The 18,371-nt window shown below is 46.4% G+C and overlaps 1 protein-coding gene across 3 annotated transcripts in view; it reads left to right on the top strand.

Moving 5' to 3' along the window:
- The window catches only part of LOC142378173 (spectrin beta chain, non-erythrocytic 1), a 95,151-nt gene that overhangs the window by 57,109 nt on the left and 19,671 nt on the right, over window positions 1–18,371 (top strand). For all 3 annotated transcript variants that reach the window (XM_075462411.1, XM_075462410.1, XM_075462412.1), the window contains 8 exons: window positions 2,930–3,076; window positions 8,438–8,701; window positions 8,907–9,131; window positions 9,736–9,825; window positions 10,546–10,824; window positions 11,615–11,745; window positions 12,139–12,343; window positions 13,067–13,441. In XM_075462411.1, coding sequence (XP_075318526.1) covers window positions 2,930–3,076; window positions 8,438–8,701; window positions 8,907–9,131; window positions 9,736–9,825; window positions 10,546–10,824; window positions 11,615–11,745; window positions 12,139–12,343; window positions 13,067–13,441 — 1,716 coding nt within the window. The remainder of the gene's footprint in view (window positions 1–2,929; window positions 3,077–8,437; window positions 8,702–8,906; window positions 9,132–9,735; window positions 9,826–10,545; window positions 10,825–11,614; window positions 11,746–12,138; window positions 12,344–13,066; window positions 13,442–18,371) is intronic.

Here is an 18,371-nt window from a genome sequence, read left to right as displayed (position 1 = left end):
CGGTGGATGTTAGGTAGATTTTCGTTGGATGTTCGGTGGATGTTCGTTTTATGTTCGGTGGATGTTCGGTGGATGTTTGGTGGATGTTAGGTGGATGTTTGGTGGATGTTAGGTGGATGTTAGGTGGACGTTCGGTGGATGTTAGGTAGATTTTCGTTGGATGTTCGGTGGATGTTCGTTTTATGTTCGGTGGATGTTCGGTGGATGTTTGGTGGATGTTAGGTGGATGTTCGGTGGATGTTAGGTGGATGTTAGGTGGACGTTCGGTGGACGTTAGGTGGATGTTCGGTGGATGTTCGGTGGATGTTAGGTGGATGTTAGGTGGATGTTCGGTGGATGTTCGGTGGATGTTTGTTAGTTGGATGTTTGGATGTTTGGTGGATGTTCGGTGGATGTTCGGTGGATGTTTGTTAGTTGGATGTTTGGATGTTAGGTGGATGTTAGGTGGATGTTAGGTGGATGTTCGGTGGATGTTCGGTGGATGTTTGGTGGATGTTAGGTGGACGTTCGGTGGACGTTAGGTGGATGTTCGGTGGATGTTAGGTGGATGTTAGGTGGATGTTTGGTGGATGTTAGGTGGATGTTTGGTGGATGTTTGGTGGATGTTAGGTGGATGTTTGGTGGACGTTAGGTGGACGTTAGGTGGATGTTCGGTGGATGTTCGGTGGATGTTAGGTGGATGTTAGGTGGATGTTAGGTGGATGTTCGGTGGATGTTCGGTGGATGTTTGGTGGATGTTTGGTGGATGTTAGGTGGACGTTCGGTGGACGTTAGGTGGATGTTAGGTGGACGTTCGGTGGACGTTAGGTGGATGTTCGGTGGATGTTCGGTGGATGTTCGGTGGATGTTCGTTTTATGTTCGGTGGATGTTCGGTGGATGTTAGGTGGATGTTCGGTGGATGTTAGGTGGACGTTCGGTGGACGTTAGGTGGATGTTCGGTGGACGTTCGGTGGACGTTAGGTGGATGTTAGGTGGACGTTCGGTGGACGTTCGGTGGATGTTAGGTGGATGTTCGGTGGATGTTCGGTGGATGTTTGGTGGATGTTAGGTGGATGTTCGGTGGATGTTTGGTGGATGTTTGGTGGATGTTAGGTGGATGTTTGGTGGATGTTTGGTGGATGTTAGGTGGATGTTTGGTGGATGTTTGGTGGATGTTAGGTGGATGTTTGGTGGATGTTAGGTGGATGTTTGGTGGATGTTAGGTGGATGTTCGGTGGATGTTTGGTGGATGTTAGGTGGATGTTTGGTGGATGTTAGGTGGACGTTCGGTGGATGTTCGGTGGATGTTTGGTGGATGTTCGGTGGATGTTCGTTTTATGTTAGGTGGATGTTCGGTGGACGTTCGGTGGACGTTCGGTGGACGTTCGGTGGATGTTCGTTTTATGTTAGGTGGATGTTCGGTGGACGTTCGGTGGACGTTCGGTGGATGTTCGTTTTATGTTAGGTGGATGTTCGGTGGACGTTCGGTGGACGTTCGGTGGATGTTCGGTGGATGTTTGGTGGATGTTCGGTGGATGTTCGTTTTATGTTAGGTGGATGTTCGGTGGATGTTAGGTGGATGTTTGGTGGATGTTAGGTGGACGTTCGGTGGATGTTAGGTGGACGTTCGGTGGATGTTCGGTGGATGTTCGGTGGATGTTTGGTGGATGTTCGGTGGATGTTCGTTTTATGTTAGGTGGATGTTCGGTGGACGTTCGGTGGACGTTCGGTGGATGTTCGTTTTATGTTAGGTGGATGTTCGGTGGACGTTCGGTGGACGTTCGGTGGATGTTCGTTTTATGTTAGGTGGATGTTCGGTGGACGTTCGGTGGACGTTCGGTGGATGTTCGGTGGATGTTTGGTGGATGTTCGGTGGATGTTCGTTTTATGTTAGGTGGATGTTCGGTGGATGTTAGGTGGATGTTCGGTGGATGTTCGGTGGATGTTCGTTGGATGTTCGGTGGATGTTTGGTGGATGTTCGGTGGATGTTAGGTGGATGTTTGGATTTTCATTGGATGTTCGGTGGATGTTAGGTGGACGTTCGGTGGATGTTCGTTTTATGTTCGGTGGATGTTAGGTGGATGTTCGTTTTATGTTCGGTGGATGTTTGGTGGATGTTCGGTGGATGTTTGGTGGATGTTTGGTGGATGTTCGGTGGATGTTCGGTGGATGTTCGGTGGATGTTCGTTTTATGTTCGGTGGATGTTAGGTGGATGTTCGTTTTATGTTCGGTGGATGTTAGGTGGATGTTCGTTTTATGTTCGGTGGATGTTCGGTGGATGTTCGGTGGATGTTTGGTGGATGTTTGGTGGATGTTCGGTGGATGTTAGGTGGATGTTCGGTGGATGTTTGGTGGATGTTCGGTGGATGTTTGGTGGATGTTTGGTGGATGTTAGGTAGATGTTTGGTGGATGTTAGGTGGATGTTCGGTAGATGTTCGGTGGATGTTTGGTGGATGTTTGGTGGATGTTCGGTGGATGTTTGGTGGATGTTCGGTAGATGTTCGGTGGATGTTTGGTGGATGTTCGGTGGATGTTTGGTGGATGTTCGGTGGATGTTCGGTGGATGTTTGGTGGATGTTCGGTGGATGTTTGGTGGATGTTTGGTGGATGTTAGGTGGATGTTTGGTGGATGTTTGGTGGATGTTAGGTGGATGTTTGGTGGATGTTAGGTGGATGTTAGGTGGATTTTCGGTGGATGTTAGGTGGATGTTCGTTTTATGTTCGGTGGATGTTTGGTGGATGTTCGGTGGATGTTTGGTGGATGTTTGGTGGATGTTCGGTGGATGTTCGGTGGATGTTCGGTGGATGTTTGGTGGATGTTCGGTGGATGTTCGGTGGATGTTCGTTTTATGTTCGGTGGATGTTAGGTGGATGTTTGGTGGATGTTTGGTGGATTTTTGGTGGATGTGGTGCACCACAAACAGCCTCTGTTGTGTCTCCATGCAGCTGTCTCTGTGGATCAGCGAGAAGATGCTGACGGCGCAGGATCTGACCTACGACGAGGCCAGGAACCTGCACAGCAAGTGGCTCAAGCACCAGGCCTTCATGGCCGAGCTGCAGTCCAACAAGGAGTGGCTGGACAAGATCCAGAAGGTACCGTGGGGTCGGGGTTCTGACCGGGGTGTGAAGTTCAGAGTAATGAACTTTAGCTTCAGGCTTTTAGATTCAGACTTGTAGTTTCAGAGTTTTAGCTTCAGACTTTTAGCTTCAGGCTTTCAGCTTCAGGTTTTTAGCTTCAGACTTTAAGCTTCAGACTTTAAGCTTCAGCCTTTTAGCTTCAGACTTTAAGCTTCAGACTTTTAGTTTCAGCCTTTTAGCTTCAGACTTTTAGCTTCAGACTTTAAGCTTCAGACTTTTAGTTTCAGCCTTTTAGCTTCAGACTTTAAGCTTCAGACTTTTAGCTTCAGACTTTAAGCTTCAGACTTTAAGCTTCAGACTTTTAGCTTCAGACTTTAAGCTTCAGACTTTAAGCTTCAGACTTTTAGCTTCAGACTTTAAGCTTCAGACTTTTAGCTTCAGACTTTAAGCTTCAGACTTTTAGCTTCAGACTTTAAGCTTCAGACTTTTAGCTTCAGACTTTAAGCTTCAGACTTTAAGCTTCAGACTTTAAGCTTCAGACTTTTAGCTTCAGACTTTAAGCTTCAGACTTTTAGCTTCAGACTTTAAGCTTCAGACTTTAAGCTTCAGCCTTTTAGCTTCAGACTTTAAGCTTCAGACTTTTAGCTTCAGACTTTAAGCTTCAGACTTTAAGCTTCAGACTTTTAGCTTCAGACTTTAAGCTTCAGACTTTTAGCTTCAGACTTTAAGCTTCAGACTTTTAGCTTCAGACTTTAAGCTTCAGACTTTAAGCTTCAGCCTTTTAGCTTCAGACTTTAAGCTTCAGACTTTTAGCTTCAGACTTTAAGCTTCAGACTTTAAGCTTCAGACTTTAAGCTTCAGACTTTTAGCTTCAGACTTTAAGCTTCAGACTTTTAGCTGCAGACTTTTAGCTTCAGACTTTAAGCTTCAGACTTTAAGCTTCAGACTTTAAGCTTCAGACTTTAAGCTTCAGACTTTAAGCTTCAGACTTTTAGCTTCAGACTTTTAGCTTCAGCCTTTTAGCTTCAGCCTTTAAGCTTCAGACTTTAAGCTTCAGCCTTTTAGCTTCAGCCTTTTAGCTTCAGCCTTTAAGCTTCAGACTTTAAGCTTCAGCCTTTTAGCTTCAGCCTTTTAGCTTCAGCCTTTTAGCTTCAGACTTTAAGCTTCAGACTTTAAGCTTCAGACTTTAAGCTTCAGACTTTTAGCTTCAGACTTTAAGCTTCAGACTTTTAGCTTCAGACTTTAAGCTTCAGACTTTTAGCTTCAGACTTTAAGCTTCAGACTTTTAGCTTCAGACTTTAAGCTTCAGACTTTAAGCTTCAGACTTTTAGCTTCAGACTTTAAGCTTCAGACTTTAAGCTTCAGACTTTTAGCTTCAGACTTTAAGCTTCAGCCTTTAAGCTTCAGCCTTTTAGCTTCAGACTTTAAGCTTCAGACTTTAAGCTTCAGACTTTAAGCTTCAGCCTTTAAGCTTCAGACTTTTAGCTTCAGACTTTAAGCTTCAGACTTTAAGCTTCAGACTTTAAGCTTCAGACTTTTAGCTTCAGACTTTAAGCTTCAGCCTTTTAGTTTCAGCCTTTTAGCTTCAGACTTTAAGCTTCAGCCTTTTAGTTTCAGCCTTTTAGCTTCAGACTTTAAGCTTCAGACTTTAAGCTTCAGACTTTTAGCTTCAGACTTTAAGCTTCAGACTTTTAGCTTCAGACTTTAAGCTTCAGACTTTAAGCTTCAAACTTTTAGCTTCAGACTTTTAGCTTCAGACTTTAAGCTTCAGACTTTTAGCTTCAGACTTTAAGCTTCAGACTTTTAGCTTCAGACTTTAAGCTTCAGACTTTAAGCTTCAAACTTTTAGCTTGAGACTTTTAGCTTCAAACTTTTAGCTTCAGGCTTTTAGCTTCAGACTTTTAGCTTCAGACTTTAAGCTTCAGACTTTAAGCTTCAGACTTTTAGCTTCAAACTTTAAGCTTCAGACTTTTAGCTTTAGACTTTAAGCTTCAGGTTTTTAGCTTCAGACTTTTAGCTTCAGACTTTTAGCTTCAGACTTTTAGCTTCAGACTTTAAGCTTCAGACTTTTAGCTTCAGACTTTAAGCTTCAGACTTTTAGCTTCAGACTTTAAGCTTCAGACTTTTAGCTACAGACTTTTATCTACAGACTTTTAGCTTCAGACTTTTAGCTTCAGACTTTTAGCTGGAGACTTTTAGCTGCAGACTTTTAGCTTCAGACTTTTAGCTGGAGACTTTTAGCTTCAGACTTTTAGCTTCAGACTTTTATCTACAGACTTTTATCTACAGACTTTTAGCTTCAGACTTTTAGCTTCAGACTTTTAGCTTCAGACTTTTATCTACAGACTTTTATCTACAGACTTTTAGCTTCAGCCTTTTAGTTTCAGACTTTTAGCTGGAGACTTTTAGCTGCAGACTTTTAGCTTCAGCCTTTTAGCTTCAGCCTAATAGCTTCAGCCTTTTAGCTTCAGACTTTAAGCTTCAGCCTAATAGCTTCAGTCTTTTAGCTTCAGACTTTAAGCTTCAGACTTTTAGCTTCAGACTTTAAGCTTCAGACTTTAAGCTTCAAACTTTTAGCTTCAGACTTTTAGCTTCAGACTTTTAGCTTTAGACTTTAAGCTTCAGACTTTTAGCTTCAGACTTTTAGCTTCAGACTTTTAGCTTCAGACTTTAAGCTTCAGACTTTTAGCTTCAGACTTTAAGCTTCAGACTTTTAGCTTCAGACTTTAAGCTTCAGACTTTTAGCTACAGACTTTTATCTACAGACTTTTAGCTTCAGACTTTTAGCTTCAGACTTTTAGCTGGAGACTTTTAGCTGCAGACTTTTAGCTTCAGACTTTTAGCTGGAGACTTTTAGCTTCAGACTTTTAGCTTCAGACTTTTATCTACAGACTTTTATCTACAGACTTTTAGCTTCAGACTTTTAGCTTCAGACTTTTAGCTTCAGACTTTTATCTACAGACTTTTATCTACAGACTTTTAGCTTCAGCCTTTTAGTTTCAGACTTTTAGCTGGAGACTTTTAGCTGCAGACTTTTAGCTTCAGCCTTTTAGCTTCAGCCTAATAGCTTCAGCCTTTTAGCTTCAGACTTTAAGCTTCAGCCTAATAGCTTCAGTCTTTTAGCTTCAGACTTTAAGCTTCAGACTTTTAGCTTCAGACTTTAAGCTTCAGACTTTAAGCTTCAAACTTTTAGCTTCAGACTTTTAGCTTCAGACTTTTAGCTTCAAACTTTTAGCTTCAGGCTTTTAGCTTCAGACTTTTAGCTTCAGACTTTAAGCTTCAGACTTTAAGCTTCAGACTTTAAGCTTGAGACTTTTAGCTTCAAACTTTAAGCTTCAGACTTTTAGCTTTAGACTTTAAGCTTCAGACTTTAAGCTTCAAACTTTTAGCTTCAAACTTTTAGCTTCAGGTTTTTAGCTTCAGACTTTTAGCTTCAGACTTTTAGCTTCAGACTTTAAGCTTCAGACTTTAAGCTTCAGACTTTTAGCTTCAGACTTTAAGCTTCAGACTTTTAGCTTCAGACTTTAAGCTTCAGACTTTTAGCTTTAGACTTTAAGCTTCAGACTTTAAGCTTCAGACTTTAAGCTTCAAACTTTTAGCTTCAGACTTTAAGCTTCAGACTTTTAGCTTCAGACTTTAAGCTTCAGACTTTTAGCTTCAGACTTTAAGCTTCAGACTTTTAGCTTCAGACTTTAAGCTTCAGACTTTTAGCTTCAGACTTTAAGCTTCAGACTTTAAGCTTCAGACTTTTAGCTTCAGACTTTTAGCTTCAGACTTTTATCTACAGACTTTTATCTACAGACTTTTAGCTTCAGCCTTTTAGTTTCAGACTTTTAGCTGGAGACTTTTAGCTGCAGACTTTTAGCTTCAGCCTTTTAGCTTCAGCCTAATAGCTTCAGCCTTTTAGCTTCAGACTTTAAGCTTCAGCCTAATAGCTTCAGTCTTTTAGCTTCAGACTTTAAGCTTCAGACTTTTAGCTTCAGACTTTAAGCTTCAGACTTTAAGCTTCAAACTTTTAGCTTCAGACTTTTAGCTTCAGACTTTTAGCTTTAGACTTTAAGCTTCAGACTTTTAGCTTCAGACTTTTAGCTTCAGACTTTTAGCTTCAGACTTTAAGCTTCAGACTTTTAGCTTCAGACTTTAAGCTTCAGACTTTTAGCTTCAGACTTTAAGCTTCAGACTTTTAGCTACAGACTTTTATCTACAGACTTTTAGCTTCAGACTTTTAGCTTCAGACTTTTAGCTGGAGACTTTTAGCTGCAGACTTTTAGCTTCAGACTTTTAGCTGGAGACTTTTAGCTTCAGACTTTTAGCTTCAGACTTTTATCTACAGACTTTTATCTACAGACTTTTAGCTTCAGACTTTTAGCTTCAGACTTTTAGCTTCAGACTTTTATCTACAGACTTTTATCTACAGACTTTTAGCTTCAGCCTTTTAGTTTCAGACTTTTAGCTGGAGACTTTTAGCTGCAGACTTTTAGCTTCAGCCTTTTAGCTTCAGCCTAATAGCTTCAGCCTTTTAGCTTCAGACTTTAAGCTTCAGCCTAATAGCTTCAGTCTTTTAGCTTCAGACTTTAAGCTTCAGACTTTTAGCTTCAGACTTTAAGCTTCAGACTTTAAGCTTCAAACTTTTAGCTTCAGACTTTTAGCTTCAGACTTTTAGCTTCAAACTTTTAGCTTCAGGCTTTTAGCTTCAGACTTTTAGCTTCAGACTTTAAGCTTCAGACTTTAAGCTTCAGACTTTAAGCTTGAGACTTTTAGCTTCAAACTTTAAGCTTCAGACTTTTAGCTTTAGACTTTAAGCTTCAGACTTTAAGCTTCAAACTTTTAGCTTCAAACTTTTAGCTTCAGGTTTTTAGCTTCAGACTTTTAGCTTCAGACTTTTAGCTTCAGACTTTAAGCTTCAGACTTTAAGCTTCAGACTTTTAGCTTCAGACTTTAAGCTTCAGACTTTTAGCTTCAGACTTTAAGCTTCAGACTTTTAGCTTTAGACTTTAAGCTTCAGACTTTAAGCTTCAGACTTTAAGCTTCAAACTTTTAGCTTCAGACTTTAAGCTTCAGACTTTTAGCTTCAGACTTTAAGCTTCAGACTTTTAGCTTCAGACTTTAAGCTTCAGACTTTTAGCTTCAGACTTTAAGCTTCAGACTTTTAGCTTCAGACTTTAAGCTTCAGACTTTAAGCTTCAGACTTTTAGCTTCAGACTTTAAGCTTCAGACTTTTAGCTTCAGACTTTAAGCTTCAGACTTTAAGCTTCAAACTTTTAGCTTCAGGCTTTTAGCTTCAGACTTTAAGCTTCAAACTTTTAGCTTCAGACTTTTAGCTTCAGACTTTTAGCTTCAGACTTAACCGTAGTTTACCTGTCCCCCTGACTTCAGGATGGGATGCTGCTGGTGTCGGAGAAGCCAGAGACAGAGGTGGTGGTGAAGGAGAAGCTGGCAGATCTCCACAGCATGTGGGAGAAGCTGGAGTCCACCACACAGACCAAAGCTCAGTGTCTGTTCGACGCCAACAAGGCCGAGCTGTTCACTCAGAGCTGCGCCGACCTCGACAAGTGGCTTGCGGGCCTGGAGGGCCAGATCCAGTCCGACGACTACGGCAAAGACCTGACGTCCGTCAACATCCTGCTGAAGAAGCAGCAGGTACGGCCAGCTGATTGCACCTTCTTACAGTGCTAATGAGCGCTAACGGTTAGCTAACGGTACAGTAGCTAAGGGTACAGTAGCTAACGGTTAGCTAACGGTACAGTAGCTAAGGGTACAGTAGCTAACGGTTAGCTAACGGTACAGTAGCTAACGGTACAGTAGCTATGAGGCAGAGTGGTGAGTCGGACTGTTTTCCGTTCAGATGCTGGAGAACCAGGTGGATGTGCGACAGAGGGAGGTGGTGGAGCTGCAGAGCCAGGTGAAGGCCCTCGGCCAGGAGGTGAAGGACACAGAAGAGGTGGACGGGCGGAGGCAGGTGGTGGAGAAGAAGTTCCAGGAGCTCCTGGAGCCGCTGCGACGCCGCAAGAACTTCCTGGTGGCGTCCAGAGAAGTTCACCAGTTCAACCGGGACATCGAGGATGAGATTGTACGTACAGTACTAGCGTACTGACCGCTAGTCAGCCACAGAAACACAGAGGCTACGCTGCTACATGGTAACCGCTAGTTAGCCACAGAAACACAGAGGATACGCTGCTACATGCTAACCGCTAGTCAGCCACGGAAACACAGAGGCTACGCTGCTACATGCTAACCGCTAGTTAGCCACAGAAACACAGAGGCTACGCTGCTACATGCTAACCGCTAGTCAGCCACAGAAACACAGAGGCTACGCTGCTACATGGTAACCGCTAGTTAGCCACAGAAACACAGAGGATATGCTGCTACATGCTAACCGCTAGTCAGCCACGGAAACACAGAGGCTACGCTGCTACATGCTAACCGCTAGTCAGCCACAGAAACACAGAGGCTACGCTGCTACATGCTAACCGCTAGTTAGCCACAGAAACACAGAGGCTACGCTGCTACGTTCTAACCGCTAGTTAGCCACAGAAACTACGTTGTTACATGCTAACCGCTAGTTAGCCACAGAACAGAAACACAGAGGCTACGCTGCTACATGCTAACCGCTAGTTAGCCACAGAAATAAGATGGACACGTTACAGTTTGCCAATCTGGCTTCTTTCTTGCAGCTTTGGGCTCAGGAGCGGATTCCCGTGGCCACGTCCACCGACCACGGACACAACCTGCAGACGGTGCAGCTGCTCATCAAGAAGAACCAGGTGAGGTTCAGACTCTGTTGGTCCTCAGACTCTGTTGGTCCTCAGACTCTGTGTTGGTCCTCAGACTCTGTTGGTCCTCAGACTCTGTGTTGGTCCTCAGACTCTGTTGGTCCTCAGACTCTGTTGGTCCTCAGACTCTGTGTTGGTCCTCAGACTCTGTGTTGGTCCTCAGACTCTGTGTGGGTCCTCAGACTCTGTTGGTCCTCAGACTCTGTGTTGGTCCTCAGACTCTGTGTTGGTCCTCAGACTCTCTGTTGGTCCTCAGACTCTGTGTTGGTCCTCAGACTCTGTTGGTCCTCAGACTCTGTTGGTCCTCAGACTCTGTTGGTCCTCAGACTCTGTGTTGGTCCTCAGACTCTGTTGGTCCTCAGACTCTCTGTTGGTCCTCAGACTCTGTGTTGGTCCTCAGACTCTGTGTTGGTCCTCAGACTCTGTTGGTCCTCAGACTCTGTTGGTCCTCAGACTCTGTGTTGGTCCTCAGACTCTGTTGGTCCTCAGACTCTCTGTTGGTCCTCAGACTCTGTGTTGGTCCTCAGACTCTGTTGGTCCTCAGACTCTGTGTTGGTCCTCAGACTCTGTTGGTCCTCAGACTCTGTGTTGGTCCTCAGACTCTGTGTTGGTCCTCAGACTCTGTGTTGGTCCTCAGACTCTGTTGGTCCTCAGACTCTGTGTTGGTCCTCAGACTCTGTGTTGGTCCTCAGACTCTGTGTTGGTCCTCAGACTCTACAGAAGGAGATCCAGGGCCACCAGCCTCGCATCGACGACATCCTGGAGCGCAGCCGCAGCCTCCTGCAGGACGAGTCCTCGGACCCCTCGGTGATCCGGCGGCGCCTGGCGGAGCTGCAGCAGCTGTGGGCGCAGCTGATGGAGGAGGTGGAGCGGCGGCACGGCCGGCTGATGGAGGCCCACCGGGCCCAGCAGTACTACTTCGATGCTGCCGAGGCCGAGGCCTGGATGAGCGAGCAGGAGCTGTACATGATGTCCGAGGAGAAGGCCAAGGTGGGTCAGGGGCCTCAGGGGCCACTTTAAGGGCCAAGGTGGGTCAGGGGCCTCAGGGGCCACTTTAAGGGCCAAGGTGGGTCAGGGGCCTCAGGGGCCACTTTAAGGGCCAAGGTGGGTCAGGGGCCTCAGGGGCCACTCTAAGGGCCAAGGTGGGTCAGGGGCCTCAGGGGCCACTCTAAGGGCCAAGGTGGGTCAGGGGCCACTTTAAGGGCAAAGGTGGGTCAGGGGCCACTTTAAGGGCCAAGGTGGGTCAGGGGCCACTTTAAGGGCCGGGGGGTGGGTCAGGGGCCACTTTAAGGGCCGGGGGGTGGGTCAGGGGCCACTTTAAGGGCCAAGGTGGGTCAGGGGCCTCAGGGGCCACTTTAAGGGCCAAGGTGGGTCAAGGGCCTCAGGGGCCACTTTAAGGGCCGGGGGGGTGGGTCAGGGGCCACTTTAAGGGCCAAGGTGGGTCAGGGGCCTCAGGGGCCACTTTAAGGGCCAAGGTGGGTCAGGGGCCACTTTAAGGGCCGGGGGGGTGGGTCAGGGGCCACTTTAAGGGCCAGGGGAGTGGGTCAGGGGCCACTTTAAGGGCCGGGGGAGTGGGTCAGGGGCCTCAGGGGCCATTTTAAGGGTCCGGGGGAGTGGGTCAGGGGCCTCAGGGGCCACTTTAAGGTCCGGGGGAGTGGGTCAGGGGTCAGGGGCCACTTTAAGGGTCCGGGGGAGTGGGTCAGGGGCCAGGGGCCCCTTTCCTTTAAGGGTCCAGCAGCAGTGGCCCTCAAAAAAAACTAAACGCTGCTTTCTTGGGCAGGACGAGCAGAGCGCCGTCAGCATGCTGAAGAAGCATCAGATCATGGAGCAGGCGGTGGAGGACTACGCCGAGAACGTCCACCAGCTGTCCAAGACCAGCAGGGGCCTGGTGGCCGAGGGCCACCCCGAGAGGTCAGAGGTCATCAGAGACACACCTGTTGGCGTGGGATCAATACATCAATAATACATCAATATAATGATAAATAATATGATAAATAATAACAAATAAATATAATATACCTTCATTTTGAAGGTAGCTGTGCTGACAGTGACAGGCTCCCTGGTGGAGCTCTGAGGGGAGCTCTGAGGGGAGCTCTGAGGGGAGCTCTGAGGGGCCCCTGGTGGAGCTCTGAGGGGAGCTCTGAGGGGCCCCTGGTGGAGCTCTGAGGAGGAGCTCTGAGGGGCCCCTGGAGGAGCTCTGAGGGGAGCTCTGAGGGGCCCCTGGTGGAGCTCTGAGGGGAGCTCTGAGGGGCCCCTGCAGGCAGCTGTTCCTCCAGTAACGCTGTGTGTCTCTGTGTGTGTCAGTGAGCGAATCAGCATGCGGCAGTCTCAGGTGGACAAGCTCTACGCCGGCCTGAAGGACCTATCAGAGGAGAGGCGGGGCAAACTGGACGAGAGGCTCCGCCTCTTCCAGCTCAACCGGGAGGTGGACGACCTCGAGCAGTGGATCGCCGAGCGGGAGGTGGTGGCCGGGTCACATGAGCTGGGTCAGGACTACGAACACGTCACGGTACGTTTCTGCCACAACCGAAACCGAGACTCTGAAGACCGTTTAGTTTGGGGAAGAGCTATGCTAACGTTAGCTGTGGCTGCTAACGTTAGTTGTGGCTACTAAGGTAAGTTGTGGCTGCTAACGTTAGCTGTGACTGCTAACATTAGCTGTGGCTGCTAAGGTAAGTTGTGGCTGCAAACGTTAGCTGTGGCTGCTAACGTTAGTTGTGGCTACTAAGGTAAGTTGTGGCTGCTAACGTTAGCTGTGGCTGCTAACGTTAGCTGTGGCTGCTAAGGTAAGTTGTGGCTGCTGAGGTTAGCTGTGGCTCCTAACGTTAGCTGTGGCTCCGAACGTTAATTGTGGCTCCTAACGTTAGTTGTGGCTCCGAACGTTAATTGTGGCTACTAACGTTCGCTGTGGCTGCTAACGTTAGTTGTGGCTGCTAACGTTAGCTGTGGCTCCTAACGTTAGCTGTGGCTGCTAAAGTTAGCTGTGGCTGCTAAAGTTAGTTGTGGCTGCTAACGTTAGCTGTGGCTGCTAAAGTTAGTTGTGGCTGCTAACGTTAGCTGTGGCTGCTAACATTAGTTGTGGCTGCTAACATTAGTTGTGGCTGCTAACATTAGTTGTGGCTGCTAACATTCGTTGTGGCTGCTAACATTAGCTGTGGCTGTTAACTTAGCTGTGGCTGCTAACGTTAGCTTGTGGCCGTCTGACCTGTTCTGACCTGGTTCGTGCTTTCAGATGCTGCAGGAGCGTTTCCGGGAGTTTGCGCGGGACACCGGGAACATCGGGCAGGAGCGCGTGGACGCGGTGAACCGGCTGGCGGACGAGCTGATCAACACGGGGCACGGCGACGCGGCCACGGTGGCAGAGTGGAAAGACGGGCTGAACGAGGCCTGGGCCGACCTGCTGGAGCTCATCGACACCCGGACGCAGATCCTCGCCGCCTCCTTCGAGCTCCACAAGTTCTACCAAGACGCCAAAGAGATCCTGGCACGCATCGCGGACAAGCAGAAGAAGCTGCCGGAGGAGATGGGCCGCGATCAGAACACGGTGGAGACGCTGCAGAGGATGCACACCACCTTCGAACACGACATCCAGGCGCTGGGCACGCAGGTGAGTCCCGTTCCCTTCGTGTTGCACCAAAAGGTTCAAGAGGTCAGCGGGTCAATAGGTTAGATTAGGGTTAGTAATGAGCTGGGGTTAGGTTAGGGTTAGTAATGAGTTGGGGTTAGGTTAGGGTTAGTAATGAGCTGGGGTTAGGGTTAGGGTTAGTAATGAGCTGGGGTTAGGTTAGGGTTAGTAATGAGTTGGGGGTTAGGGTTAGTAATGAGCTGGGGTTAGGTTAGGGTTAGTAATGAGCTGGGGTTAGGTTAGGGTTAGTAATGAGCTGGGGTTAGGTTAGGGTTAGTAATGAGGGGGGTTAGGTTAGGGTTAGTAATGAGCTGGGGTTAGGTTAGGGTTAGTAATGAGGGGGTTAGGGTTAGGGTTAGTAATGAGCTGGGGTTAGGTTAGGGTTAGTAATGAGCTGGGGTTAGGGTTAGGGTTAGTAATGAGCTGGGGTTAGGGTTAGGGTTAGTAATGAGCTGGGGTTAGGTTAGGGTTAGTAATGAGTTGGGGGTTAGGTTAGGGTTAGTAATGAGTTGGGGTTAGGGTTAGTAATGAGGGGGGTTAGGTTAGGGTTAGTAATGAGCTGGGGTTAGGTTAGGGTTAGTAATGAGCTGGGTTAGGTTAGGGTTAGTAATGAGCTGGGGTTAGGTTAGGGTTAGTAATGAGTTGGGGTTAGGTTAGGGTTAGTAATGAGTTGGGGTTAGGGTTAGGGTTAGTAATGAGCTGGGGTTAGGTTAGGGTTAGTAATGAGTTGGGGTTAGGTTAGGGTTAGTAATGAGTTGGGGTTAGGGTTAGTAATGAGCTGGGGTTAGGTTAGGGTTAGTAATGAGTTGGGGTTAGGGTTGGGGTTAGGGTTAGTAATGAGCTGGGGTTAGGTTAGGTTTAGTAATGAGGGTTAGGGTTAGTAATGAGTTGGGGTTAGGTTAGGGTTAGTAATGAGCTGGGGTTAGGTTAGGGTTAGTAATGAGCTGGGGTTAGGTTAGGTTTAGTAATGAGGGTTAGGGTTAGTAATGAGTTGGGGTTAGGGTTAGGGTTAGTAATGAGTTGGGGTTAGGGTTAGGGTTAGTAATGAGTTGGGGTTAGGTTAGGGTTAGTAATGAGTTGGGGTTAGGTTAGGTTTAGTAATGAGGGTTAGGGTTAGTAATGAGTTGGGGTTAGGTTAGGGTTAGTAATGAGCTGGGGTTAGGTTAGGTTTAGTAATGAGGGTTAGGGTTAGTAATGAGTTGGGGTTAGGTTAGGGTTAGTAATGAGTTGGGGTTAGGTTAGGGTTAGTAATGAGCTGGGGTTAGGTTAGGGTTAGTAATGAGCTGGGGTTAGGGTTAGTAATGAGTTGGGGTTAGGTTAGGGTTAGTAATGAGCTGGGGTTAGGTTAGGGTTAGTAATGAGTTGGGGTTAGGGTTAGTAATGAGCTGGGGTTAGGTTAGGGTTAGTAATGAGTTGGGGTTAGGTTAGGGTTAGTAATGAGTTGGGGTTAGGTTAGGGTTAGTAATGAGTTGGGGTTAGGTTAGGGTTAGTAATGAGTTGGGGTTAGGTTAGGGTTAGTAATGAGCTGGGGTTAGGTTAGGGTTAGTAATGAGTTGGGGTTAGGGTTAGTAATTAGTTGGGGTTAGGTTAGGGTTAGTAATGAGTTGGGGTTAGGGTTAGGGTTAGTAATGAGCTGGGGTTAGGTTAGGGTTAGTAATGAGTTGGGGTTAGGTTAGGGTTAGTAATGAGTTGGGGTTAGGTTAGGGTTAGTAATGAGCTGGGGTTAGTTTAGGGTTAGTAATGAGTTGGGGTTAGGTTAGGGTTAGTAATGAGTTGGGGTTAGGGTTAGGGTTAGTAATGAGCTGGGGTTAGGTTAGGGTTAGTAATGAGTTGGGGTTAGGTTAGGGTTAGTAATGAGTTGGGGTTAGGGTTAGTAATGAGCTGGGGTTAGGTTAGGGTTAGTAATGAGTTGGGGTTAGGGTTGGGGTTAGGGTTAGTAATGAGCTGGGGTTAGGTTAGGTTTAGTAATGAGGGTTAGGGTTAGTAATGAGTTGGGGTTAGGTTAAGGTTAGTAATGAGCTGGGGTTAGGTTAGGGTTAGTAATGAGCTGGGGTTAGGTTAGGTTTAGTAATGAGGGTTAGGGTTAGTAATGAGTTGGGGTTAGGGTTAGGGTTAGTAATGAGTTGGGGTTAGGGTTAGGGTTAGTAATGAGTTGGGGTTAGGTTAGGGTTAGTAATGAGTTGGGGTTAGGTTAGGTTTAGTAATGAGGGTTAGGGTTAGTAATGAGTTGGGGTTAGGTTAGGGTTAGTAATGAGCTGGGGTTAGGTTAGGTTTAGTAATGAGGGTTAGGGTTAGTAATGAGTTGGGGTTAGGTTAGGGTTAGTAATGAGTTGGGGTTAGGTTAGGGTTAGTAATGAGCTGGGGTTAGGTTAGGGTTAGTAATGAGCTGGGGTTAGGGTTAGGGTTAGTAATGAGCTGGGGTTAGGTTAGGTTTAGTAATGAGGGTTAGGGTTAGTAATGAGTTGGGGTTAGGTTAGGGTTAGTAATGAGCTGGGGTTAGGTTAGGGTTAGTAATGAGTTGGGGTTAGGGTTAGTAATGAGCTGGGGTTAGGTTAGGGTTAGTAATGAGTTGGGGTTAGGTTAGGGTTAGTAATGAGTTGGGGTTAGGTTAGGGTTAGTAATGAGCTGGGGTTAGGGTTAGGGTTAGTAATGAGTTGGGGTTAGGTTAGGGTTAGTAATGAGTTGGGGTTAGGTTAGGGTTAGTAATGAGTTGGGGTTAGGTTAGGGTTAGTAATGAGCTGGGGTTAGGTTAGGGTTAGTAATGAGTTGGGGTTAGGGTTAGTAATTAGTTGGGGTTAGGTTAGGGTTAGTAATGAGTTGGGGTTAGGGTTAGGGTTAGTAATGAGCTGGGGTTAGGTTAGGGTTAGTAATGAGTTGGGGTTAGGTTAGGGTTAGTAATGAGTTGGGGTTAGGTTAGGGTTAGTAATGAGCTGGGGTTAGTTTAGGGTTAGTAATGAGTTGGGGTTAGGGTTAGGGTTAGTAATGAGCTGGGGTTAGGGTTAGGGTTAGTAATGAGCTGGGGTTAGGTTAGGGTTAGTAATGAGTTGGGGGTTAGGGTTAGTAATGAGCTGGGGTTAGGTTAGGGTTAGTAATGAGCTGGGGTTAGGTTAGGGTTAGTAATGAGCTGGGGTTAGGTTAGGGTTAGTAATGAGGGGGGTTAGGTTAGGGTTAGTAATGAGCTGGGGTTAGGTTAGGGTTAGTAATGAGGGGGTTAGGGTTAGGGTTAGTAATGAGCTGGGGTTAGGTTAGGGTTAGTAATGAGCTGGGGTTAGGGTTAGGGTTAGTAATGAGCTGGGGTTAGGGTTAGGGTTAGTAATGAGCTGGGGTTAGGTTAGGGTTAGTAATGAGTTGGGGGTTAGGTTAGGGTTAGTAATGAGTTGGGGTTAGGGTTAGTAATGAGGGGGGTTAGGTTAGGGTTAGTAATGAGCTGGGGTTAGGTTAGGGTTAGTAATGAGCTGGGTTAGGTTAGGGTTAGTAATGAGCTGGGGTTAGGTTAGGGTTAGTAATGAGTTGGGGTTAGGTTAGGGTTAGTAATGAGTTGGGGTTAGGGTTAGGGTTAGTAATGAGCTGGGGTTAGGTTAGGGTTAGTAATGAGTTGGGGTTAGGTTAGGGTTAGTAATGAGTTGGGGTTAGGGTTAGTAATGAGCTGGGGTTAGGTTAGGGTTAGTAATGAGTTGGGGTTAGGGTTGGGGTTAGGGTTAGTAATGAGCTGGGGTTAGGTTAGGTTTAGTAATGAGGGTTAGGGTTAGTAATGAGTTGGGGTTAGGTTAGGGTTAGTAATGAGCTGGGGTTAGGTTAGGGTTAGTAATGAGCTGGGGTTAGGTTAGGTTTAGTAATGAGGGTTAGGGTTAGTAATGAGTTGGGGTTAGGGTTAGGGTTAGTAATGAGTTGGGGTTAGGGTTAGGGTTAGTAATGAGTTGGGGTTAGGTTAGGGTTAGTAATGAGTTGGGGTTAGGTTAGGTTTAGTAATGAGGGTTAGGGTTAGTAATGAGTTGGGGTTAGGTTAGGGTTAGTAATGAGCTGGGGTTAGGTTAGGTTTAGTAATGAGGGTTAGGGTTAGTAATGAGTTGGGGTTAGGTTAGGGTTAGTAATGAGTTGGGGTTAGGTTAGGGTTAGTAATGAGCTGGGGTTAGGTTAGGGTTAGTAATGAGCTGGGGTTAGGGTTAGTAATGAGTTGGGGTTAGGTTAGGGTTAGTAATGAGCTGGGGTTAGGTTAGGGTTAGTAATGAGTTGGGGTTAGGGTTAGTAATGAGCTGGGGTTAGGTTAGGGTTAGTAATGAGTTGGGGTTAGGTTAGGGTTAGTAATGAGTTGGGGTTAGGTTAGGGTTAGTAATGAGCTGGGGTTAGGGTTAGGGTTAGTAATGAGTTGGGGTTAGGTTAGGGTTAGTAATGAGTTGGGGTTAGGTTAGGGTTAGTAATGAGTTGGGGTTAGGTTAGGGTTAGTAATGAGCTGGGGTTAGGTTAGGGTTAGTAATGAGTTGGGGTTAGGGTTAGTAATTAGTTGGGGTTAGGTTAGGGTTAGTAATGAGTTGGGGTTAGGGTTAGGGTTAGTAATGAGCTGGGGTTAGGTTAGGGTTAGTAATGAGTTGGGGTTAGGTTAGGGTTAGTAATGAGTTGGGGTTAGGTTAGGGTTAGTAATGAGCTGGGGTTAGTTTAGGGTTAGTAATGAGTTGGGGTTAGGTTAGGGTTAGTAATGAGTTGGGGTTAGGGTTAGGGTTAGTAATGAGCTGGGGTTAGGTTAGGGTTAGTAATGAGTTGGGGTTAGGTTAGGGTTAGTAATGAGTTGGGGTTAGGGTTAGTAATGAGCTGGGGTTAGGTTAGGGTTAGTAATGAGTTGGGGTTAGGGTTGGGGTTAGGGTTAGTAATGAGCTGGGGTTAGGTTAGGTTTAGTAATGAGGGTTAGGGTTAGTAA

The sequence above is a fragment of the Odontesthes bonariensis genome, chromosome 4, assembly GCF_027942865.1.
Source record: "Odontesthes bonariensis isolate fOdoBon6 chromosome 4, fOdoBon6.hap1, whole genome shotgun sequence".
Taxonomy (NCBI): Eukaryota; Metazoa; Chordata; class Actinopteri; order Atheriniformes; family Atherinopsidae; genus Odontesthes; species Odontesthes bonariensis.
The sequence above is the reverse complement of the archived record's forward strand: the minus strand, read 5'-3'. Positions and strand labels throughout refer to the sequence as shown.